Source organism: Amblyomma mixtum, chromosome 5, assembly GCF_055824585.1.
Source record: "Amblyomma mixtum isolate Tamu chromosome 5, ASM5582458v1, whole genome shotgun sequence".
In the NCBI taxonomy this organism is placed as follows: domain Eukaryota; kingdom Metazoa; phylum Arthropoda; class Arachnida; order Ixodida; family Ixodidae; genus Amblyomma; species Amblyomma mixtum.
The window spans coordinates 22447711-22474590 of NC_143016.1; the positions used below are offsets into that span (position 1 = coordinate 22447711).

General features: G+C 46.9%; 1 protein-coding gene across 1 annotated transcript in view; it reads left to right on the top strand.

Annotated features, from left to right (window-relative positions):
• The first annotated feature begins 1139 nt into the window (after nucleotides 1-1139).
• LOC149341528 (lachesin-like) overlaps nucleotides 1140-26880 on the top strand; it is a 142968-nt gene continuing 117227 nt past the window's right edge. Inside the window, exon 1 of the mRNA XM_089543629.1 lies at nucleotides 1140-1823. Within this exon, the coding sequence (XP_089399755.1) occupies nucleotides 1763-1823 (61 nt within the window). The 5' untranslated portion in view covers nucleotides 1140-1762. The remainder of the gene's footprint in view (nucleotides 1824-26880) is intronic.

The following is a 26880-nucleotide window of genomic DNA, read 5'->3' on the forward strand; positions in this document are numbered from 1 at the left end:
TTATAAGCGTAATTTGTACACTCAGACACTCATAACGTACGCTACGTACATCATTGCGCAGGTAAAAGAATAAGTTACCTTTATTATTGAGTTGGCTTAGAATAAGAAGACGAACCTGAAGAAAAGCAGACGCCAAAGAGCCTTTGTAGCATAATGGTCTTTTGTATGACAGCTGCCGTGGGAAGAGACACCAGCAGACGAGAGGAAATGCGGGGTAAGTATGGCGCGAAGGCGTTAACTTCTCAGCTTTACGTTGCGCTTAGAGTTGTGAAGAGAACAGGGGGGGGGGGGGGGGGGGGGTTATGAGAAGGGGTAGGCGCGTGCATTCCTGCAGTAGATTCTCTAGCATTCGCGGAAATGTGTGAAATTTCTTCCCTTGTTTCGTACTTACTTGAGGATCTGCTGTATGCAGAGTGACAGCATGGGCTAGTTTAAAAAATAACAACGCGTAAGCACACCTCGACGCTTCACTTACATGCTCGCACGCTCCTCGGAAAAGGATAAATTCTCTGTCAGTGAGAGTAACACAAACTGTTCCAGGCTTTAGTTCCTTGTTTTTGTCGCTTTTCATTTACTTAGGCCTGCATTGAGGATTTGTAAAAGAAAAAATTGGGGCGGAGGAATGGCAATACTGGTCCAGGCAACCTGTCATTTCATGAAGGAGTAATTTTTTTCGAGGTGTTTAAAAAGAGGAGACTTAATTTTCTCTCCACGAAAAACCTGCATGAGACGCTGACGTCAAAGTTGTGGGAAAAACAGGCTAAGGAAAACAGTACAGGAAAGCTACCAGAGGTAAAGCAATATCACACTGCGAAAAGTGAAGTAGTTGTTGGCACAACCAGGCGCGTGGACACTGTGTCTCTCTGTCGTTGAAGTGCTCGGTGTGCTTGAGACAAAAGAAGGCAGGAGGGAGGAGGAAGTACAGGAAGTTAAGGAAGGAAGCACAGGAAGCGGAGTGGTGAGAGGGATGGGGAAACGGAGGGTGGGGAAAGCAGGCACGCGCGCGCGGTTTGGCGAAGCGGCAGCGGCGGCGCTCCGGTCGCCGCCGGTCTCAGTTCGGGGCACCGCCCCCCTCTCCCTAAGCGGGATAAAAAGGGACCCGACAGTCCCGATACCAGTAGCGGAGCGCAACGGCTGCCCCCAAGCGGAGCGCGGAGACGTCGCGCGCGCGCTGCCAGACAGGCCCGTCAACATGTGAGAGCCGCGGCGGACCGGTGTCCCTCTTTCGCGCCCCCGTCGTGTGTGCGTGTGTGAGCGCGCGCGCTCCGTCTCGTTCAACGCCACAGGAGACAAGTGCCAGGGCAGAGAGACGTGTCCGACGCCTCTGAGCGGGATAGAAGAGACCTTCCTCTGCCTCCCGTCTTTTTTTCTTTCCCTTTTTGCACCTCCCTGTGCGTGAGCGCGGCCGACCTTCTCGTATTTGCTTTCTAATCCTGCTCGCTTCTCCCGTGAAGCGAGCACTGCTGCTGTATCGACGTCGTCTCGCACGCCGACAACTCTATTTTCCTCCATTTCCCGGCTGTAGCCGTCCGGGCAAGACTGTCCTGGATCAAACAGAAGAAGTACAGTAGCAACACATCTTTTCAGCCCTTCTTGCTGAATCACTCCGGTGACGGACGCTCTCTGTCTGTCGTGTGGGTGCGAGGGCTGGAGGACAGCGGTGGACTCGTTACTGTCTCCCGAAGGACCGACGCAGATAGGACGAACGTGCCGTGCAGCTGAACGTGGAAGAAAAGAAAAAAAAGGAAGGACTCAATCCAAGATGTCTGGAATGAGGCTCGAGGCGACGCTCACCGTCTTGCTTGTGCTGCTGGTCCCTTCCGGTATGTACCACAAGCTTATTTCGCGATTGCTTTTTAATCTTTTTTTGCTGGAATTTAATGCCATGTTGCTCTAAGTGAGCCTACAATGTCTTCTTGGGGTTTCCAAAAGAATAAAAAAGCACCGGCGCTAATGAATATTTCGAAACTAGAAAATTAGTAAGAAAGCAAGCGCGAGGGTTCCGTACAATGAGAAGCTTTTAAAGCTGCAGTAAGTTTTGGATCGGAAACTACGAACAAAATGGTGGACTTCTTTTGCGTGGTTTGGTTTCCTTTTAAAACGTATTCAAGGTTTTGCCCTTTCGTGCGTACCTGTGCGCGAGCTTTCAAATGCATGTGCGACGCGCGATAAATGACGCATACAAGAAAACACCTTTGGCGTAGATGTAAACTGCATTTCTTCTTAATTTAATGGAACATCAATAAATATGTTATATTGCGACAAACTAAAATGCTTTCTTCGCTTGGTGCTGTATATTAGAGGCAATGATCTTTCGATTAGACGTCTCTGGACAAAGTAACGCCAAAATGTTTTCTTTTTCGCTGAATTTTATGGCACTGGCCGCACCACCTTGTGAGCGAGCGAAGTAAAATAAAAAAGCCAGAACTAAACGAATTGGGAACATAGCAAAGGAGATAATCACGCAACAAAGACGCTCCAGATTGATAACAGCCAGCTTTAGCTTTGTGAAGAAACATATATAAAACGCAGAGCCTTATTTTGTTGCAATCAGAGCAGAAAAACATTTTGCCACTTTTTGACTTCAGCAGTGTGCGCCAATGCATCAGTGTGAATAAATACTTCGTAAGTACAAATCTACCGCACGCACAATTGGAATGTCAGGTTCTGACCTGCATCCAACTGAAACACAGTTATATAAACGTGTACACAACCTACAACTCTGGATATGGGTCGCAAAGCACTACCCACTTTTCAAACAACGCCCCCTCTCCCCCTAGAAGAAAAAATTTAAAACTTACACAGCTGAAAAATAAAGTAGTTAAAGGCTTGCAACTTTTCACCGCGTCAATTTGGACGATAATCTCGAAAATGCGATCTTTTTGTACAGGTACAAATATTTGCCCGGTTATACTTATTCACTCGCAGAAGCTTGATATGTTTCCGCCCTGAATATTCTAGTTGGAAAAAGGCGGCCAGTATTTATTGCACTGTTTCACTAATGTATGGCAGTTTTCACTCTAATGGCGCAATAATATAAAGATTGGGGGAGGGGTGGGAGGGGGGGGGGGGTACGCAAGCCGCTGGTATAAAGCACATCCCTTTACTCTATGTTGCCTTTAAATCGAAACTTCGCGCTTTCGCTTTTGAAAAAGCAGTATTTTTTTCACCGTTTTTATGACAGACTACGCGAAACTTTTCAATGCCTAAATGCTGCGACAACAGCATCTGCTTTATGTTCTTTTGCAAATCATTCCGTTATATCTGGTTATGTTCGTGGCGAAAACAAGAAGTCCTGAAGGAAAAAGTTTATATGCGCCTTCATTTGTTTCCATTTACGGCATGAAAGAAAGAAAAGGCCGGACTCTGTTTTATCGCGCAAGCTAGATCCGCTGAAGAATATTCATCTTCACAGGCGGTTGTGGTAATGTCAACTAGACGGTTTTGGACGTCCCTACATGAAAAAAAAAGTAAATAACTTTTTCTTTTCTTGAACCACATGGCAAACTGATTATTTGCACCGTTTATCATGTGTTTTTTTTTTGCGCCCAGAAGGATACAAGAAAGAAAACAAATAAGACAACGAAGAGGAGGAAAGATTTTATGATCAGCATATTTCTGCTCTGCATGTCACTGGACTGCTTTGTATTTCTCATTTTGCTAAATAGGTACTTTCCGTACGAACCACCGTCATAAACTCTCAGCACAAAAAAGCCTATATTGGAGTGAAAAAGAACTGTGCTGTCTTCTAGCACTCTGTCTTTTAGGGACATGGTGTGCTGCCCAAGTCCCCCGGTAGATTTTGATCCCTAAATACATGGATTGCTTACTCTTGGCAGCGGAGACATATTCTTACCGCAAAGCATATTAACTGATGCAGTTAGCGATGGGAGGAGACTTTTAAACACGGAAGTGGAGATCTTGAGGTTCTCAAATGAAATAGAGTGAAACTTAGGTTATAATCTTCGCAGCTGTTAGAATTTCGCATGCTTTAAAGACTTTAATGATGAAAATCTACTCCAAGGCTCGGGCAGAATACCCTGCTATTCATCCTATTCGTAATTTTTGATCGACCGTATCTTGAAAGAAGGCAGCGGCAACAAAAGGCGACCCGGAAGTAACCTCGCGTGATACACCCGCCACGCTCAGACCAGGGACGCAGACGGCAATCCTTCCTTCTTCCAACCGAACGGGGGGCCGCACTGTAAGCTGACACGTCGGTTGCCAAGTTCATATCGAAAGTCTGAGAGCGTTCGCGGAGAACCGCTTTGGCGTGCAGACGTCCCAACTGGTTGTCACTTTGGGAGGAGTCTTGGACGTGCGACATAATTAACGGCTTTCCGCCGCTGCCGCCTAAGCGAGACAGGCGCCACAGGACTTGCTCGATTCTATGGAGTTATTATTACGGCCTCAAGCTGTCGACGTGAAATTAGTGCTGCTCGGTTGTTCATCCCAGTTCATTGGGGCCGGAAAAAAAGCGATGCAAAACGCGAGCCGAAGGGTGCCGCTTGTGCGCACTTTTTGCTGTTTTTGTGTGGCTCGAGCAGACGGAAAATGGGACGGACACGGAACCTGGCTAGCTTATTACAAGGGCGGATTGCGGAGTACTAGAAAGGAAGTTTCTGCGCTTAGCGAGGACGTGACAGCAGAAATCTTTACGCCAACAATAGCTGAAAAACCGAGGTCTGGGCTGCTGACTTGCACACATTTACGACCGCATACGTAACTTTATTTGCTTCGTTATTTTTCTTTTCGTTCTCAAGTGTTGCTGTGGATTGTCAGCTTCTATGTACAATTAAAGAAAATTTATTACTAATAAAAGTAACTAAACGAGTGCCGTAATACTTGAAAAACGCAAAATGCGTCAAAAGGGGGATTGCAACCTAAAGACGATGGTGTGCTTAAAGTGAATGATAAGCATAGCAGTTTTAGAAAAAAGGCATGTCATCACCCATCCAAACATTGTTAATACTTAGGTTTTAGACGGGCTACAGTGTCATAACTTTAAGAGACTGACAAATTAATCAAAATTTATATACATTTTTTTTTTCCGCTCAAAGTCTGCCAGCACATTGCGAATGATTCTTCGTAGCAATTCTCTCAGTGCTGAAATCGCTTACTATACCCTCTTTCAATTCGTGTTACCGAACATTCACTGATGGGACTGGATTTACCACGATATATCTGAGGACGTTCGTCTATTTTTTTCATGTGTGTGCAAACATCTATCTAAATGACAGCGCCTGGGTCCACACTAGGGCCAATCATGAATGAAGATCTATGATTACGAGAGTTTTAACACTATATATGCTTTAATTAATGTCAGTATTGGAATGTATTCTGCGGCAGTTTAAACTTCGCACAATTTTTCGAAGTTCCCTTTTGCAATCTGCATTTCTTGAGGGCTTCACTAAATGGAAGCGTTCTAACCTACGATCTGGAGTAGAATCCATAGAATTTGCTTCATGGCTCTCTATCAGCAAATAGCATGTTGCTAGCGACAAAATATACAATTTTCCTTTCCTTACCAGGCCGTTAAAGTTATGTGAAAGAAATCTCAACCATCTTTCAGTGGCCTAATTTTGGCACAATTATGGTTTTCTTCGAGAAATATATGCCAAATAGCCTCATTGAAATGTACTGAAGTCTGCTTCTTTTTGTTCAGCCTTACCGAAAAAATGAAGGATTAAAAAACAAAGCAACTGCAGGCGGAAGTGACTGAAAACATGCCGAAACGTGACATGTAATTGAGAAAGCTTCATATACTACGAGCAAAGGGTAAAGATCGGATCCGGATATACTAGTTCCCGAAAGTTCCCGCAATGAAAACAAGGCCTCGCGTTACTATATCTGTCCTGGTTTATTGAAACGTGTTTTAACATTTCAAACTTTGATCATTAAATACGCTGTAGTACATAATGAAAGCATTTCATCTGTTCTAAAGGGGCACGTCTCAGACTACACCAGGCTGATTTTAGGAAATATGTCACTAATGTGTAGCACATATGACGAGCGGGACGCACGAAGAACCTCCATGTTAATGTCACTCAGACTCACCGTGAAAAATTACCTGAACGCACACTGAACCGGAACCGTTTTATGCGCCCGAATACAATATCTGGGCGAGACATCAGTGAGTATTTACGTCGGGACAGTTGAGGAGAACGTTAGATCCAAGACATGGATTTCCAATTTAGAGCACGGCAATGTACTTGTAGGGATGCATTGAACACCCGTCACAACTATTGCCGAAGGTATGCCGAATACAACGACTAAACTCTCGTGGAGTAGGGAAAATAGAGTATTCCGAGGTTCTTTTTTTCCCCAAACGGCAGAGGGACTAACAGCACAGCAAAAATTTAGCAGCTTATGGTGAATGGGCAGAAATGATATGCTGTGGACATTTCAGAAATCGGTGAGGAGTGAAAAAATTGCAAAGCAATAAATATAATATTGACACCTGGTGCTTTTTCCTAGCTGCGTAGAGAGATTGACAACGCCACTACATACATAGAACACGTCGATATCGAAGTTAATGAAGTCCAATAAGCCTCATTTTAAAAGCATTACTGGCATAAAATAACCACAGGTTTGTGATTCTGGGTAATCTGATAACTGAATAGCCGCTCTTACATAAACGCAATTTCCCCGCTGCGATGTGTTAAAAAAAAAGAGCTCTCAAGAGATTGAAGTTCTTTGTTTTACTGAGTGCTGAGAAACTTCATTGAATTAATATGAGACATTATATAATGGAGCCATTCGAATTCTTTGCCAGATATAAAACAATAAGCATCTCAGAGTAAGGTAGGTTGATATGACGGTAATGCCAGTTTCTTCATGACTTAGTTGCAGAAATTAAGTCTATTCTGGCTGTCAACAATAGTTTGCCGGATCGAGACAGCACGGTCGTTTTTATTTTAGTTGTTTTAGGCTTCTGTCTGAGCTTGCGATACCTCATCCAGGAAGAGGCGAAAGCAGTGGAGAGGACCAAAAGAACAAATGATCTGACGAGGGTTTTTCCGCATTGAGGATCCAGAATGCGCGCCTTTCAATGTAATCATTGTATTAGGCTGAGAAGCATCGCTTATTCAGGATGCTTTTTTGTGCAGAATAATTCGAATATACCGTTTAAAAAGTTGAATACAACGTGTTAGGCAATTAATCAGTTATTATTCGCAAATATTTTTGAGCGAAGTGGAGGTCAGAAGGAGCGCTTTGTGAGTACTGTGGCATTTTCATAAAACATCGTTAATGAGTAAAATGAAACAGCCAATATATAAGGAAGTTGACTACTATCTCTGACCTGAGCTGAGAACCTCAGTAAGAAGCACAATTTCATCTTAAATCGCCAGGAAAAGCCTGTTTGGCATCCATGAGCGCTTTACGGCTTTCTGCTTGTTTCTTCCCAACCACACAGATTTTCGGTGTCGGAGTTCTCGTTGATGAATTGGACAGTCATGACTGCCTATTTTTATTTTTTTTGTATGCGAAAGAATAAAAAGAAAGACTGTGTAGAAAACAAAAAAAATTACTGGACGTTTACTCTTGAGGTAATGCGAATTTCGGCGATATTTGGGATGGTGCGAAATGCCCGTGCCAGTTGGAGTATTTAGTAACTCTGAATAGGGGCGCAGGATGTCTGCTGCTTTCATGCTGCTATGTTCACATTAGCGCCATGATTACACGTTCTAGTGAATACCTTTGCCTCAATGTGTTGGAGCAGCCGGGTATATACTCTGTTTCATACCTAGCAGGCAACGCTGCGGAGACTGCGGAAGTAGTGCGTCGGCGAAGCCAATTTGTCCTCCTCGTAGCCTCGCTGTGTGTTTAGACAAAAACAAAGCGCATGCCAAATGAAGTGGTAGCGCTGAAAATCACGGCCAAAGCTGCGACGCGCTCAGTGTTCGGGCCTTGTGGCTATAATTTTTACTCCGAGTGAACTACTTTTTAGGCACGGATTGAGACAGAGCGATTCGTCCTACCAGCCGAGTATCATGCCGTCACATGTCATTATGGAAGTCTCGATGACTCACAGGACGAAAATGTGGGAAGAGGTAAAACGAAGTGCAGGAGGTTTGCCATTCACGGTACTTGAGATTTGCCGGAACGAAATATGTCTGTGCTCACTGTGGTTGTATGGCTAACTACTTTTTGGGCCCGGGCTTACCGTGCGCGAACAGGTGCGCTTGCTTTTGCAGCGTTGCCTGCTATGTTTGGTTTGGTTTGGTTTATGGGGTTTAACGTCCCAAAGCGACTAAGGCTATGAGAGACGCCGTAGTGGAGGGCTCCGGAAATTTCGACCACCTGGGGTTCTTTAACGTGCACTGACATCTCACATGACACGGGCCTCTAGAATTTCTCCTCCAAAGAAATTCAACCGCCGCGGCAGGGATCGAACCCGCGTCTTTCGGGTCAGCAGCCGAACACCATAACCACTGAGCCACCGCGGCGGCGTTGCCTGCTATGTATGAAAGGGAGTATACTAACCAGTCATGAGAAGTAATGATAGGGGGGGGGGGGGGGGGGGGAAGGGGAGGGGAGGGGAGAGAAATGTGTCGGGTAGGAGGTAGGAGGGTACGGTCGCTTATTCATGCGTTTGATGCGGGCGTCCGGCATGAAACACTCATTGAGAGAGAGAGGTGGGAGGAGAAAGAGAGAGAGAAAGAACTCGTGACGTCATTAGTGGAGTAATTTTGTCCGGTCCAATAAGCATGGCGCGTTTCGATGACGCCGCTGAAGACGCCACTATGCTGTCACTAATTTACATGGTCGGCGTAACATGCGTTGCACCTGTCATGTTACGCCGACGATGCCGCAGAATCGGGAAACGTCCTCTTTATCAGCTCTCGCTGTAAGACGTGATGAAGCCCCTGTAAGATGCTTGAAAGTTCATGAGGGTAAGAGCGGAATTGTATTATTGATCAGAGTGTGCCTGCACACGACATTTCGGCGTTTTGATGAAGCAAACGTACAAAGGGCCGTACATCTCCCGGGGGTTGCGATTTGCATTCAAGAAATTTGAAGCCAATTAGAAGTTTTTACTGCTGTATTTAGTTTGTATATTTATTTCTTTATTATATCTAATTTCGTAAAGTATTTGAGTCAGAGGGGGCCTTTCTTTCTGGATTTGACAGTGGCAATAGAACTTGTTCACAAAAATAGAACAGCGAAAACAAAGAGCGAAGTAAGAAGGTCGACACAAAACGTCTCTGTCGTTTTTCTTACTTCGTCCTGTGTTTATTCAGCTGGTGCAGTCGAGTACTTGGCAATCACGAGTTGGTTCTTACGACGCAGAGTTTATACCACTTATTCCTCTGGTAAACTGCGATTTTTCAAATTGCTTGTACGTTTCAACTAGGCTGTGGCTTCATCCTACTGTACCCTACATTTCCATGTTGCACTTGCGAAGCAAATCAGAAAGAGTGAACAATACTGTGTGCTTTATATCAGCTCGGATTCCCAAAGAACTGCCAGGTAATCGGCCAAGAAAGGTGACGTAGCTACACCATCGTTTGTTTAGTGTCACAGTATCGCACTTTGTTGCCTATTTCATGAAATCTTTCATTATGAAACCGTTTACGGTAACCTTATCCAGCATCTATTCTTTATCAAAGAGTGCATACTTTTCTGAGGTGCGTATTATCAACGGCGGAAACGATTTCTTCAGGGTCAGTGCGAAACGAATGTAACATTAACATCTTTCTCAACTCATATCCTGCGAACTTGAGATAATTATAACTATTTTCCATTCTTCACCAGCATAACTGACAATTTTAACTTCTTTTATTCTGCCGTGCCCGATGTGAGTGAGCCACTGCAGGGCAAAGGCCTCTCCCATGTCTTTCCAAAAAACTGTCCTTTGCCAGCTTCGGCCACCCTACCGCCCCAACTTCTTAATGTCATCCGCCCACCTAACTTTCTGCCGCCCCCTTCCACTCCGTTGTCCTTAAGGACCAGCGGTTATCTTGCCTCCGCATTATATGTCCTGCCCAAGCCCATTCCTTCCTCTTGATTTCGACTAGGATGTCATCGTTTGTTCCCTCGCCCATTCTGCCCGCTTGCAGCCTCTTAAAGTTACACCTATCATTTTTCTTTCCATAGCTCACTACGTCGTCCTTAAGTTGAACACTTATTGTTAGCCTGCACATTTCTGACCCATAGGTGAGTACATGTAAGATACAGCTGTTATATACTTTTCTCTTGAGCTATTTGGCAAACTGCCACTCATGATCTGAGAGAGCTTGCCATATGCGTTTCACCCCATTCTTATTCTTCCAGTTAATTGCCCCTCATGATCCGTATCAGCTGTCACTACCTGCCCTAAGTAGGCGTATTTCCGTCATCTATTTTTTACGGCACTCTATTCGAAAACGACAGTATTTGTTTTATTCTCAAACAGCTTGTTTTAGTTATTAATGTGAAAGCATTTTTATGATTCATCGGCAGCGAAAGTGATGTCCAGGGAAATCGTTGTCTGGAAACCCACGTGAGTCCTGAGTTACGGGGAATTGAACCAAGGAATGTCAGATTGCGAGGCGAGCCTGTAACCAATAGGCCGCAAAACCGCGTTGCCTCGTGTCCATCAAAGGTGAGCCTAGCAAATGCATTGCCATACGACTGTATGTTAATGAGTAGGCGCGTCGTTAGAAAGGAAGGAAACAAAATAAAAAAATGAAATAAAATGAACAGTAAACAAACAGCAAAAAACAGCGCTTTCTCACTCAAAGCACGTATCTAGTTTTTAGTGCCCCTCCACAGTTTTTTTTTTTCGTAAACCCAATTCTCTCCACCGTTGTTGAGCACGCTGTTTTTAAAGATGCTATAAAAAATTAAATGAGGTATAAATCTGGACATCAGCAAGGGTATAAATTGAACTTTGTGTTTCGAATACTCAAGAAACAATCCCACACCCTATGTCGAGGTTTTAGAAAGTGAGAACAATGAACAGGAGACTTCGAACGCAGAGAAAGGGATCCCTTCTTTTCTCTTCCATGGTTTGAGCTCCCTTCTTTCAGCTGATGGCCCCTACTATAAACAGCCAAGCCTTCAAGAAGAGGTTTGTGGCTTTATTATTTCTGTCCATCTTTTTTTTTATTTTCTTTCTTCAGCCGGTCGCGCACGCTCACTCGGTGTTGGGTTCGCAAACACGTCATTACTTCAAGAAAAGCAGTACCCGAAAAATGAATGAATCAATAAATAAATGAAAGCTATGACGCGAGAAAGAGCGGGGACAGCGGAGATGATCTTCCTGAATAAATTACGCCTATTCATTGTTCTCGACGGTAGCAGAGACGCTCACTTTTCCTCAAGCATCATGCGCCTGACGAAATCCTGGCAGCCGACAATCTCTGCTCGCATTATTTGGCGCTGTCCTCCTTTCCTCATTTTCCCTATGCCCCTTCTCTCCCTAGCTTGTCTTGGGTGCCTTACGGACGTGTAGACTGCAAGATGCCCGATCTCCGGCTTTCGCAATAAGGAAACAGGGCGCTTCTTTTGCTGAGACGCCGAGCTCACGGGACGAGAAAATATGCGCTGGAGGCAGTTGGTTATAAAGCCGAGCTTCGAATAAGGGTGTTGAAGAGGCGGGAAGCGAAGGGAAAAAAAGCGTTTAAATTGCAAATGTTATGTTAATGCCGAAAGCACCATCTTTCCTTTGTCAGTGCGGGAACATTTCCTTTTTTCTTTCTTTTCTCTATGTTGCTGTCAGGCTCCATAGCTTTCTGTCCACGTTTTGTATATGCGCGCTTTATTGATGTGCATTTTACTTTCCTGGCCATGTAATAGCACTCGGTGGCTGCTGGTTTTCTGTGTCTACATGTCTTCTCACGCGCGAAGGATGGAGGGGAGACCAAGTTCGCGCACGTCCGTGGTCAAGGTGGAGGGGGAGGCGACAGGGAGCAACACAGTTAAGCTGGCCGAGAGAGGGTGGACCAACAGGAGAGGGAGGGGAAGTGAAAACTGGTCGCTGTTGGAAGCAGTAAACACAATGGCAGAAACACGACTTGACGATGGTTGGCGTTTTGCTTCTAGCGTTCTGACCTTTTGGGAAGTTCGGAGCTCGGGCAACGCCGGGCCACACAGCACGGTCGAAGCGAGGCACCAAAATACTTCTGGCGAGACAAGGCTGAAAAAAGCGAGAGAAAAGGGGCAGTAAATTTCAGACATGTTATCAAAAAAAAAAAGAAGAACAGAGAAGAGAAATAGAAGAGGAGTAGAAAAAAAAAAAAAAAGAAAGGAGACTCGGCGGAAAATGAAAAAAAAAAAAGACGGAAATGAAAAAAACGAGAAAGGTAGCGCGAGAGAAACATTTCGGGCGAAGATGTCGGGGTGGGGCGGGGAAGGCGGACGCGTCTAATTTGCATGCGGCGTTATGTATGCGCCTGGAAATATCATCCCTGGCGATAGCTGTCCCAACATTCCTTTTCACGCTGCCTCGAGCCAAAGGGAGGCCTAATATATTTTGATAGACCTCCGCCGCCTTCAGGAGCCGCATGGAAAAGCGTTTTGTGTTACCAAACCCGCGCTCTGATGCGCGCGCCTCTGGCAGCGGCGTTGGAATGGGAACGGCAGCATTACGGACGCCACGCTTACAGCCAGCGCCGAAAGCAATGGCAGTGGTCGGAAAATTTCCTCTGCCTCCCTACCCCTCCAGCCGAACGCATTTTTACGCGGCGAAGGCGCGCGGGGCTGGCGCGTCCTACGCCCCCCTGTCCCAAGGCGCGCACTGTCTGTCAAAGGAAGAGCACTCGACTCGTCGCCGCCGGCAGCACGGAATCGTGCTGGCTGCAGCTGTTGATGCTTCTGCGACTGCCTTGGCTTGAGCAGTGTGCACCCGCAGTGCGGTGGCGGAGACTGCTCATTCTGCAGGACTCAATTTGTGGCTGCTGCGTCGTCGACGACGTATAAAAGGAAAGCGCATTTTAAATAGATTCGTCTTGCTCCGGCCCTACTTTTTCCGATTTTAGGTCCTTATTGGCATAATTCACGCGCGCAAGAAATGAGAGAAGCGAACGTGTCTTCGGGCGAGAATATACCTTCGCCGCTGAGGTTGACTGAGAAGTATTTTTCAGAGCAAATGATCAACTTCAAGACCAATGCTGAAAACGGTGTTTCATCGCTGAAGCCTAAACTAAATAAATACACGAAGTATTATAGCGACTGGGTTTGAAACCGGCGGTGGCGCAAACAAATCAGCTTCGCGGGCCAGTGCTCATGAGCACTATGCTATCGCCGCGGCCGATCACGTCTCCTGTTAACTGCAACACTCTCGCGCTGTGCATTGCCCATCGCAGTGTTCATCAACTTCCGTCTTCGGCGCGAGATAATGAAGTCAGCTTGAGCGTAACCTGAGTCTAATATCGTCGCCAGATGTGCCGACAACCCAGCAAAGCAAAAAAACCATGAGCGAACCGGGTTAAACACATGCTTTCGCACGTATACTTGGTTTAAATACGTTAAAACCATACCATTCTTTAAAATAAGACAGAGATAGAGATGGTGAACAAGCAATAGAAAAGGGAGAGAAGTTAGCTGAAAGAGGAATTCCGATTGGCAACCCCGCTTTGGGGAAAAGAAAGCAGAGATAAAAAGCAGATTTGAGAACTATGCGAAAGCTGCTTGTTAAGGGGGGTCGCCTGTGCTGCAGACGACTCGGATTTATAATTAATTGTGATCGAATCAGGTAAGTGAATCATCCAAAATTGGTATTGAAGATGCAAGACTGTCGTATGACACCTCAGCGTCATATTTCAGCTCAAATAAGCGAGCGGTTTCACCTTGAGAGGCAATTGCACGGCGCGCTTAGCATTGCAACAGTCTATACATTTCAGTGTTCCAAATCTCTTGAAGGTGAAAGAAAACCTAGAATTCATTCTTCAATATCTTACAACCATCAGGGAGGCTAGAAAAAGCTCCATTGCATGGCTCAGAAGCGAACCCCTCGTGCAAACGCTGCAAAGCTCTCCAAGTGATTTAATAATATCACGGGAGCGTCGCCCAGACGGTCGTTTAGTGTCCCATGTGGGACCGCAGAGGTGAAACGGACATCAGTAAGCGCATGCGCACATGGGACTTGCCGGTTCCAGCGTCGTCCGCAGAACAGCCGAGCAGACGACGCTGGAACTGGCAAGCTCTCTGTGAGGATGCGCTTATTGCCCTCCGCTTCGCCTCTGCGGTCTTGCAATGGACACTAAACGACAGTATGGCCGACGCTCCCGTGTTGCTGGCACGGTCTAGAAGACGATGAAATGGGCCGAGGCGCGGCGCGAAGCACTCGCTCCAGGCCAGCAGCAATTACAATCATGCCATCACTATCCTTCATGTTCTGTCTTCATCAGCTTGCCGTCACGTAACAATATTATTAAAAAATGGAGAGATGTACTACATGGCACTGGACAACAGAACTGATAGCACAGCTGAACGTGCCCTGACGGGGAAGTGGAGAGGAACGCTGCAAGCCAGTGAAGACAACGCTCAAGGCCTCTGTATTCTGTCGGAAGGCGGTCTTATAGCCAAAGATGGGCCGAGCGCAGTAAATCGAGGGCACGTACTAACTATATACTGCATCGTCTCATCGCAGCCCTAAGCGTCACAGACCTCGATTTAGGATATAGCAAAAACGAATGATGGCCATTTCCTATACCGAACGCCGGACCAAAGGTGTCACTTAATATTGCTTTCATGACGCCATAGACCGGACGGAAGATGCCACTCAAGTTCTTCTTCTGCGATACCAGCTAAGCCAGCTTTAGGCGGATAGGGGAGACGAGCAGAAAAATAGCGCGTTGCTTGTTCTTTCTCGGTCCTACATTCGCACCGATGCCAGAAAGGGTGTCTCGGAATAAAGTTGCTTGCGGCGCAGAATCAACGTCTGGTTTCCGATTTTGTGCCAGGAGCATACAGCCTGATTAGTCTTGCTTTTTTGCTGCCCTACGTTGCAACTTGTAGGCTAGGCTAAACCTGCACAGACTACTCTCAGCTGGGGAGATTTTTTTCTTTTTTATTTCACACTAAACAAACAGTGACAGTAACAGCGAGGTGCCTCTCGGCTGTTTGCTTGAACTACCTATCCTGCTGGAAGACCAGTTTTTTTCAGCCTTCCCGCGCTTTCTTGGTCATCTCGATGCAGGGTAGACCATTCTGTTAGCCTCTAGATGCAACCTTTCTTGTCTTTCGTTCTTGTTAGTGGTAGTTTTAACTTGGTAAAGCTGATTGCGAGCTGTTCGCAGTGCTAATTAGGGTGTTGGCTCAGTACGCGCTGCCTACTTTTACGACTTACATGACATTTTATGTTCATTGTATGTGTCTTTCCTCTGCAGTTACCTTTGGTTTGGCGCAGTATGGAACTCGGAAGATGAATGCCGCTTGCAGACAGCAGCCTCTGCGCTGAGCTATTTAAAGATGAACAAACTGCAGTTTCGTTCGCGTTGACCGTGAAAGGAGCAATGCTACGCCTTAGGCTATATCGGAAGCATTGTAGTTTTTTTTTGTTTGCTTGTTTGACGTTTCACGATTTTGAAAGTTCCAATGCGTTCGTTTTTTCGTACACCGCGCCGTGTAGTTGTCACCTAGCCGAATCTCGGCGTGTACGTTGTACCCTATTCTGTAGCTTCCACTGCTGGAGTTATATCCCCCTCTATTGTTTGCTCGTGACAAATTTGACATAACTTCTATTTCTCAGGCTTTAAGAAACGCACAGGACATCAGGGGCACTTTTTTTTAATGATAAAATCCGACGGCTACGCCTTACTCATTATTTTGTGCTTGTTCGGAAAAAAATACGCCCGTGCTTTGAAGCCGGAATTTTTTTTTCGCAGCTCTGGCTGAAACTCGTGACGTTGGTTTCCAGTTTCCACATTTAGTCAAAGTTCAAGAATTTGCTTTGCTGCAGTTTCAGCATTTCGTTTTCTTTTTTTGTTGTCATTCCTCGTGCCACAAAAGTGCACTAGGGTATGTGAAACAGTAGTTCCTCTAATATTCAGGCGCCTTCGTTTTAGTTTTCTCTTCTCTAGGCAAAAATATTATCCCTTCATTACCACTTTCCAGCTTCAGAAGTATCCTGTGGTGATGATGCCTATTACTCTGCACTCTTTTCTAGCTCGTATGAGCTCCGTTTTGAGCACAACCGCCTCTTTGTTATTAACTAAACCAGTCATCTAACTCTTTTTAGGATGTTCCTTAATGTTCCTTCAGTATATATTACTTAAATGTGAACTTACAAACTACGTTTCCTTTTTACCTCTTTGGAAGTATTAAAAGCAAGCGCTGAATTACTAGTACAAGAACTACGGCGGTTCACTTAAAATCGCTTTGCGGAATACACAGGGCTTCGAGCAACGCCTCCTCGAACCCCACATCTTTAACTTTTTCAGCTAGTTTTTTATTCAAGGAAAGAAAATGCTGGGTCATTACATTCATTGCTCGATCAAGCATATAATACGCGTTGAGTAAGTTCTCACTTTTGCTTAGGCGGTGTCCTCTCTATTATTTTGGTGTTGAACTCGCAATAAATTGTCCAGAAGGTCGTCTTTTGTGAGCCTGATTATGGGCAGTACAACATGCAACGCGCGGCATTATTTGAGTTTGCGTCCGTATGCCCGTTTATGGTCCGTCATTGTATAAATTGTGTGCTGCATAAGCCCTTTCCGTACAGCCTAATTGTGAAGAACGCTTCTCTTTCTGTACAAAACAGTGCGTGATTTTGAAGCCCGTGATTCTGTTTAATGAGGTGGAAGCATGACCTGTCGGGGTGAAGGCAAAATCCCGGCACGTGCAACTTGCTGCGACTCAAAGAGATTGAGCGGCTTCTAAATTAATTCCCGAACCCGCGGGCTGCAGCACCTCTTCGTCATCCTCCTTTCCCTTCCCTTTTCACAGCCGCTTTGAAATGTAAATCCCTCCCGATTTGTTACCGCCCGGAAGAGTAACGCTCAAGCGACCAGCTTTCCTCAAATCCAGCGCTTTAGTCGTTGCATTTCAGGGGCGATTAAAATGAGAGCGTTCCCGTCGTAACGTTAACCTGATTTTAACAAACAGATTTCCGCGCGTTACGGAATTAGTAATGGGAGAGGATCCCAGCGTGCTTCTTTGGGTCTTCGGAAGTGAACGGGAAGGACGTACTTCGGCACTAAGCTCCCGCTTTAGCGCACCAGAACATTTCGTCTTTGGAGGAAGGGGGGTGCTTATTGCGCTAGAGACCGCAATAAGGTGTAGTGCTTGTGGTCTATACATCACCAGGTCGAAAAAAAAAATGCGCCCGGAGAGATGACCGCTGGCTGGGGGAAAAAAAAAAAGTCTCAGCTGCGGCTTACACCAAGCAGAACTCTTAAGAATTCAGTTGAAAAGAGACAGGCCCTTCAGAGGTTACAAGAAAGACTTATTAGGCGTGGTTAACGTTAGCAGAAAAGAAGAAGCCACCGAATCAAGTTTTCTCTTTTATAACAGGTACGCACACTCCCAATATACCACCCCATTCGGTGCGATGTATTTACGCAGATTCATTACGCAGAAACCAGTACCGTTTATTAAGACAGTTAAAATGTTGGAACATGAAGGAGATAGTAGGGCCTAATGAGAGTTAGAGCATGCATTTGCATTAGTTGGGGAAAAATATTAAGTGAATATATTACGCACGCCCCTGCTATTGTGAATGATCGGCGCTAAGCAGGTTTGCATTCTGTATTTGAAATTGTTGCATTGGCTTTGAACGCTGCTACCACGCAATGGTTGTGTTTCTCTTTTGAACGGGTCACAACGGGTGACACGTCGTCGCTGGCGGCGTTAGCATAACTGCTGTTGCTGCTGTTACAGCGGAGGCGCTTAAGTTCTGCGCACCATTCAGTCATTTCGCCGTCGCGGTGGCTCAGTGGTTATGGTGCTCGGCTGCTGACCCGAAAGACGCGGGTTCGAACCCGGCCGCGGCGGCTAGAATTTCTTTGGAGGATAAATTCTAGAGGCCCGTGTACTGTGCGATGTCAGTGCACGTTAAAGAACCCCAGGTGGTCGAAATTTCCGGAGCCCTCCACTACGGCGTCTCTCATAGCCTTAGTCGCTTTGGGACGTTAAACCCCATAAACCAAACCAAACCATTCAGTCATTTCAGGATGTTACACTGAACGGTGTTTCAGGGCGCTTGACGTCGGCCCTCACCAGAGGCCGACCAATAGGAGTAGTGCTTTGATACTGTTTCTAGACTATCTTCAGATTGAAAGCGTTCTGTAATTCGACCCATTATAACGAAGAAGTTAGCGCGAAGCACCAGCTTGTGCACGGGAGGGTCACGTGACCGCAGACGCTGGATGTTGAGGACGGCTACTAGGCGGAGCCTTGGCTTCAACAGTTCTTTGTGTAAAAAATTGTCGCTGCGTGAGCCTCAAGTGACTGTTGTTTTAGAGGAGAATGCGAGATCGCCGGGAGTCATCAGATTTCCAAACTGTGTGCTTTTAACGCGCTTGCCACTATAAGAGGCATAGTAATGTGAGCACGCAACACGAGGTTCAAATGTCACAGCCATTGAAAAGTAGCGGGAGGGCAACAATGGCCGGTTGTGCCAGAGGATCACCGCGGCTCGGGTTCTGAGCGGCCTCAAAACAGAGACAGCCGAGGGATTAAATGGACCTTGTAATCCTTTAGACAGGATTAGCGTCCCTTCCAGAGAAAATGACTCTTGCACCACCGCGCTACTAAAACTGGCTGTGCGCGGCTCATTTGACTCAACTCAGGGCAGAAAATTGGCCTAAAATCTCAACGGCGCAACAACATTTTGAACTACGCTGTTACTTTGCTCCTGAAACGGCCTGGGGTGAGTCTGCATAAAACCGAAGGTCAGCCACCGGTAAAACGACCACCACCGACGTGTGGTGTTGAATAACTCGGCCCGATGAATGTACGCTGCTACACTACACTTCGTCTCTTAAGCGATGAGTTTTGTGAAGGGCTCCGGATTAATTTCCGCTAAGTCAAGTCAAGAACATTTTTTTAGGAGTCAGATTAAGACCTCAGATCAGATATATATCTTTGGCTTTCCCCAAAAACCGATACACGAACGTTTTTTTTTTTTTTTAATTTCGCTTTTATGACATTCGGGCGCGTTGGTTGGGAAGCTATCTCACACTCTAAATCGAAAGGAGTAAAAAAGGGGGAACTGTCCTCTAGCACACACCCTTTTATAAACGGTTGGGCGTTAAAGGGCAGCCTACTCTCTTTTCACTCCCATGTAGGCGTATTCGTGTTAAGAGCATAAAGATATGCCATCATGGCAGGCACATCCTCCCTTCACCTTTTGTGATTAGAGTGAACATCGCATTGTGGTGCGAGGATAACCATGGAGACACTTCCCAAAGAGAGCAGGGAGAAAAATATAACGAAAATATGAAGGAATAAGCTGCTGTCGCTAAACCCCCGTACGCAGCTCTGACTAGAGAGCGCGAATTTCTTGACGTAGTTTTGCGTCATTTCAGACTATTCGTGTGACGATTCCTCTGTGCGGCGATGGGATAACGCATAAACGCCAACAGCACGCCATGCGCCATTTAGAGGCTGACAAAGGGTTCAAATTTTCCGTACACTTTGGTGCCGATAGCTCGCAGCACTTGATCGTTACTAACCACGCGAACGCTCCCAGTAAACCTTGCGCGGCTGGGAATGGGGTGTCATCAGAACGATACGGCTACGCTCTGACTACGGCTTCGACTAGTTTCTTGCGTCATTACGAGTGGCGGTCGGAGGGGTAAAATGAAAGAGCAGTAAAGCGTCGTCGAATGCGTCGCCGTGTTAGCTTTCTTGCGTCGTTTCATCGCGCCAGGTGCGTGAGCAAAGCGTTGATCGAGTACTGCTGGTGAAAGCTTTGCGCAGCAAAAAAAGAAAAAGAGAGAGAGAGAGAGCTTGCGAAAATGCGGATCTGAGCAGCACTTATGCGACGCATTTATTCGTTCGATTCGAGACAACCTAATGGGTTCCACATCAGTTCCCTAAATATCTTTTTTTTTTTTGCTGTCTTTGCTCTTTGCGTTCTCGTTTGAGTCTCGTGCTTATGTTGGGAAGGGAAGATGAGTTTGCCAAACTGCCATCAGGGGGGCCGCAATTCGTTGCCGCTTTTGTTCATAGTTTCGGCGAATAAGTTTGACTTGCGTGCATGGCCGCAGCCTGAGTAACGAAGAGCGGTAAAGAAACAAGCAAACGAAATAATATAAAGGTAAACGTCATCTTTAAGCGCTGCAAGAAAATGGTACGAAAAATACTCTAACGTGGCAAATGCTGAGCATTTAGAATCACAACCTGAAAACAGGTTGCGTAAGGCGATTATCCAGTCAGGTATCGAGGCGTTCAGAACGTCGGGGGTGGTGCGCTCGTAAATTCTGAAACGCACACGCTGAGCGCGACTAAAAACGCAACTATGAGCACAAGGAGGAACCGGGAGGCCACGGTCTCAAGCGCAGAATGATGCATGGAAGGTCGCAGCATTCGTGCACACAGGCCTACTTTTTTTTTCGCCTCCCTTTTGGCGCGCGCATCAGCGCTGCCCGAGCTCTAGCTTTCAGTAGGTGCACAGGCAAAAATTTTTGTAGTCAGCAGAGCACCCGCTTCGCAGAGGAACAAGCTGGAACGGGAGTTCAAAGGTCGTTAGCTCCGCACTCCGGCAAAGTTTTATCCCCTTGTTTTCTGTCTCTGCTTTACATTTTTTTTTTCCGAATCCTATTTTCCTGGACACCTTTCATTTTCCCGTACTCTGAACATTAAAGCGTGCTGTTGCTGGCACATTTTAGTGATCTCGCCCGCATTTGAGTTTCTAACCAGTGTACGGTTGTTCAGGCCTAAAGTAGGTGGTTCAATGATCACACTTGGAGAGAGCCGTGTCACGTCATAATGCGTGATGAATGTGGACACACTAGAGAAGAAAACTTTTTTTCAAGCGCGCGAGTAAAATAAATGGTTTCACCTATTCGAGCACGAAATCGTGCGCTCTCAAACTGCTCAGGAGTTTTCGCGCACAGCAGCTGACGGTAGGCGATGCGTTCACGCTCTTTCGCTGCAGGTATAGCGTTGGTGGAAAGCGCCACGTATGATGCAGCTCTGCTCGACGGAATTTAGACGGTGCTTCTGGAAACGAGCTCAGGCAGAATTCGAAGCACTCACCAAGCAAACGCCCGGTGCGAATTAGCCGCTTCGAACGTAAACGGGGAAACTCAAACTTTTTACGAGCCACGGTAATATGCGACAGCAAGAGGCGCCCCTCTCGCCAACTTGGTGTTTTCTAAACCTAACCGTTCCAAATAGTGCACGCAAGATAACAGGCGCTTCATAAATAAAATAAATGTTAGTAGATGCCTCAGACATTCAGGCGAGGCTGCAGGATAAACGATGCTGAACGAGTTTATTTTGAGAGAGAGCTGCCCCAGATTTTTCGCTTTCTCTTTTTTTAGTGCACCAGCACTTATAGTGGCCATTCTTCGCACTTAGTCGCTGTGTGTTTGTTTGTCTAAGCCTGCTTTATGGCAGACTGCCCAACTGCTGAGGTGTGTGTGTGTGTGTACATACGCACCTGGCAGGTTGTGATGACGCCACAAGGTCACGTTACCTAAGCTGCAGGTGGACGATAAACAATGCAAAACAATAGACACACAGTGCTAGCGTACCTAATTCGGACTTGGCCTAACTACGTAAATCGATTGTAATTGTTTTTTCTCTAAAGAGCGTCTCTACAATGCATCATGATGACTTTCCTGGAACTTTAAAGAACCAGGGGGTCTACGGGCCGTTCACTCGCCACTTCGGCTCGCGATTGGCTGCAGCCTGTGCATCCGCCAATCGCGATGACAACGAGGCGGTAAACAAAAGGCTTGTCAGCCACAAGTTTCGTTTTATTTAGAAAGGTTTTGCGAAATTGATTCCACGCTTTTCAGGTACGCAAGTAAGCCAGTGTTTTGTTAGTGAGTTTAAGGAAAATGGAGAGGTACTGACTTGTTGCGACACACTGTGATTCTTGTAGGGTATTTCGCCAAGTTGTGGTGATTTTAAACGATTTCACTGTTTGCAGCAGGGTAAACAACGCAAACGCTTTCTTACGAGAAATATTTGAAAACATTTACCACTCGGGTACAGTAATTAAGGTGGCGGTTCCACTGCCGCCATCTTGCGAGTAGTTCATATTCTGCCACCAGGCTACGACACTGATCCATCACTGAGAAAGTGTCTACCCGTCTTGCCCCCAGCGACCCGAGACTGGTTTTGGTTGAGATGTTGAGATACGTGTCCGGTCCTTTCTTGACCCGTGCACCTGTGCTGCGTGAGGGTTCTTTTGTTGCTGCGCCTGCCTTCAGAGGATTACAAACGAACCATGGCAAGCCCGGCTGCTTGTCCTCGTCGTGCGTGGGGGGGAGGTGTTGGCTGGGGTGGTTCCGCATGCTTCTTTCTCTGCCTGTCCCTTGCCAAAGCCAAAGAGAGTGGGGCGAGCCGGGGCAAAGAGGGTACCGTCTTTGTCCAAACGGCGTCAGAGGTGAGGTGATCCTTGTTCGGGATAAGGATGCCAGCACGGGAACAGAGGACCGTTTCCTTCTCTCTCTTGTTTAGCCTTGGCTAAATAGCCGCAGAAAGCTGTACCGTCGATGTTACTATCTGGAGGGCCTCCTTTGAGGGAATGTGCCGTTTCGTTCTTGAGTTTTACGCGACTACAGACTTTCCTGTTTTCAATGTCGTGACATATATTAGTGGGAGCAAAGAAAAAGAAAAAAATAATGCTGCCCAGCCCGCATCGCAAAAGGCACAACGTCGACACAGTGGAAACTTGGGAGAGTTAGTGATAACTGTCGACATAATTGCACAGAGCAAATTAGTAAGTAAGCGAAAAGAGGAAGCGGACGCCAAAAATAAGGAAGGTGTGAAATAAAGAAAATTAATTATGTTTATGTTCCATGTATATATTTCTAGCGTTTTTTTTTTCAATGAACCTTATAGTTGACATCGGTGCCTTTCTTGTGTCCTTCCTTCTGCCCTCGTCTTTTGCGCGTTCAATCACTTCGTCACTGTTGATGCATAGTAATATTTGTAGTAGTCGGAACACTCCTGGTCTAGAGTGTAACCTGCTAACTATAGCGCTGAAAAAAAATATATTTTTTATCAAATGATATTGCATCTATGATAAGAAAACTATAACAAAGACAGCTATACAATTTAGTCAACGCTCAGCGTATGCCTGTCCAACCTTATAAACTATGGTTGGTAAAGAAAAAGGCAGAGAGAAGTGGGCAATTGTCAATTTCTGTTTACCCTTGAGATGAATCGACATTGCGCAAGAGACGAGAAATTGCTATTGAGAGGGTTAGCACAGCAGGGTGTTGGAATGTGTTTACCTCAGAAGCAAATATTCGTCGTACATGCGGCGGCACCTTGCAACCAATTCCGATCAACTTCGACGGAATTTTGCCAAGGCTCACAAAAATGCAGTATACAGATGCATACCATTCACGAGGCGGACTCGAGACTTTTATAGACATTGTACGAAGAAGAACGGGGGGGGGGGGGGGGGGGCGAGGTGTGCAGGAATGCTGCCAAAAAAAAGGGGTCGGCTACAAAGCGATAGTTCTGTAGGCACTTAGGGCGACCCCCTCCCCTCTCTCGTTTGGACCCTCAACTGCGTGCTCTTATTCATTTTAGACGTACGTCTTTCTTGTATCCAGTTTGCATCATTAGGTTGCTTATTCCCTCCAGAATTTTCCATCGCGTGTTGAAATGTATATCTTTCTAACCTTGCGTCGATTTGCCTCGATTTGGTTGGGTCAAAGATTGAAAAAGTGCGCCCGCGTATGTGTGTGTGTATGCGTGCGTGTCCACGCGCGCGTACCTGGAAACTGTAGGAACAGCTGCTATTTTCACACCGTCTATTGTCAGGAAACTATAGCCTCGTTCACATGAACCCGACTTCGGCGGGTCGAGCCAGGAGATCGAGTTGAGCAAGGTCAGCCCAACTTGACTGCATGTTTACATGAACTCGATTTTAGCGAGTCGCGACCGGTTCAACAGCAGCGGCACCAAGCGTCGAACGGCGCAGCGGGAAAGGGCAGTGGCAGCCGGGAAGATTGCGACATGCACGGCTGCCTCGCAGGCGCTACGGCGCAAGCGAATAACAGGTTCGCATTTATCACCCCTCCTTCCACTAACCCTACTCAGACCGGTTTACGTGCTGTCTGCTGTTGGGGTCGAGTGAGTCAACCCACCCCCTGCAGCGGAGTTGACTGGACTCGCTCCCTCGACTCCCGGACCCGACTCGTTTACATGAACCCAGTAACCGGTTTTCAGCTCAAATCCTCCACTCAACCCGTCATGTAAACACCGCTTATAACGTGCTTGTAATCATTTTCCGAGAATTCCTTTTCCTGCGGCGCTAGTCTACCCCGCCTGCAGGAGGGGCGCGCAGCAAGGGGAGGGGGCGGTCCTTTGTGCCAGTTCCCGAAAAGGGGACTTCTCAGCACTATAGTCGGTTACAACAAAAGAACGAAGCGGCACACGCAACTCAGACGGAGCTCTCCAGCCAATCACGTCGATTTGTGTGGCTGTGCATGCAGCCAAGTCTGCGAAAGAGAACGAAGGAGTCGGCGCTTTGTCCCCGTGTCGCCGACGGTGGATGTCCTTTGTTCGGGATAAGGCTAAAAGGATAATAACGCAAAAAGAAAGGAAGAGATTTTGCTGCCCCGGCATCCGCCATCGTCTCTAGGAGCACCTGAGCAGGAGCAGGGAAAAGACAGGGAGAAAGGCGAAGGTACTAGTAGGTGTGGTGCCCCCGTTGTCTCAGCTGCACTGGCCACTAAAGGGGGAGGGGGGGGAGAGGGCTGGGCTGCTCACCTTTCGCATAGATGCGCGCGAGAGCGTCTTTTTCGCAAAAGCGCTGAATGCTACAGGTGGGGTCATATTCGGCAACAGACGGTCGTGGCATCTTCAGTCTCCACTGCTGTCGCGGCGCACCTGTGGTGACCGAACAGAAAACTGTTCGGTCGACGCGCTTGGCTGGGCGGTCTCCTTTGATGGGCATGTGCTGCTTCGTTCTTGAGTTGTACCCGACTTATATACCACATGGATTCATTTCAGCGGTGGAACATGGCGCCCTCTGAACCACGGCATTCGTTTGAAAGAAGTGCGAGTCTAGTTCAGGAAAACTGCACCTGCTCCATGGTTAGTGCTGAAATAGTGCAGCTGCAGCCGCCATGGAAGCAGATGATGGTTTGCGGGCTGTGATAAACGGCGGAGACTCAAGTAACTTTCACTCGTCGACAAGCTAGAACGCTGCTCGAGTTCTCCAAAGAAACGGATCGAGGCTGGTTCATGGCAACATGTTATTGTGATGTGCGGTTTGCACATTTCTTCATGAGATACGAGAGGTTGGCTGCCGCTGATGTAGGCTGTAAACAGCTGGCTCCAATTCATTGGCATCGCAAAGGCTAGCGACGACCAGGCCTGCACTCGACCATCCGTTTTGGAAGCAGACAGTGCCAAACTGCTCTCAAAGTGCCGGAACTAGCGGTACACACCCGCCGCACCGCCGCTGCCGCAGAACTTTGCCGAACTGGTGCATTGAGTGCAGGCGAATCGAGCGCTCTCCAACTTCCCCTCCACAGCGCTAGCCGGAACAACGAACAACCGGCAGCACGAAGCGAAAGCCTGTCTCTTCCCTTTCCTGTCGCTTTAGCAATGCCAAAGCTGTCCTCGAAAAATAATACGACGCCCAGAATGCGTTTCGTAGCGTCAGGTGAAAAAAATTGGCAGTGGCTTAGCTCTGCTATGCCTGGATATACGTAGCGTCAAGTGATCCGGTGTTTCGGCCGCACGTTTCGCCTTGGCTGCTCGACGGCAAACTGCCAGGCGACAACCTCGGGATCGGAAGAATTTACATTTTCCAGTCTTCTGCGCCGTTTGGCAGCGGCTCGACTCTCCTTAGCTTACCAGAGCTTACATGTTGAGCGCGACCGTCATTTCTCCGCGCACCCTCCTCGCGCATGCGCAGTAGCGCGCGGCGCAACTGTCGTAAACACGAGGTCACGCGTCGGAGAGGAGCGAACGCCGGCGGCGCCGGCAGCGAGGAGCTCGCACCGGCGGACCTGCGCCTCTCGTGACGTCACGCGGTTCTCGCGCTGCGCATAACAGGCGGCGCACACTCGCGCAAAACTCGGCTCTGACCCGCGTAGTGTGGCTTTACTAGCTTTACGCTACAAAACAATCCAGCAAAGCAATATGGCGGAAATCTGCTTGGAAGTTCGACACACACTACATAGGGCAAAATCGAGGGAAACGTGCGAACATCGTAGAGGTATCGTTCCCTCTCGTGAACACCTCCTGATTGTAAATGTTTAGCAGCGCCACACTCGTTATTTTTTTGAACTGTGATTATTTAGTACACGTGCATGTGTGTAGATGGCGCTACTTACTAAATTTATCTACATATATCGCATGTCGCTGCGTTATTGCTATTATTGTTTGTATTCTGTGGACTTTGTTCTTGGCAATTGTTACAAGTTGATTAAAGGAATGAGAGACCGACATTTTAAGAGTATATTTGCCAGAAAAAAAGAAGCCGCGGAACGTTTCAAGAGCTTGTGTCCTTCATGAGGAGAACAAAAAAGGTAGCTAAAATCAACTAGACATTGCGCATTCCCCAAAAGCCGTAGAGTAAAGGCGATGCTTAGCCGCGTAGAGCGAAGTATTAAGTTTCTTCACGCAAAATCTCAAAACTGCCACGCGCTGGTTACCTGAACAATTTTGCATTCCGTTTTTAACTATTTCGAAAAAACGCTAATTTTGATCAGGAATAACTTTTAAACTAAACAAGGCAGACGGATGAAATTTTCAGAATGGAAGGGCGATTAGACGATCTCAAACTGTACAAAAAGGCGCCGC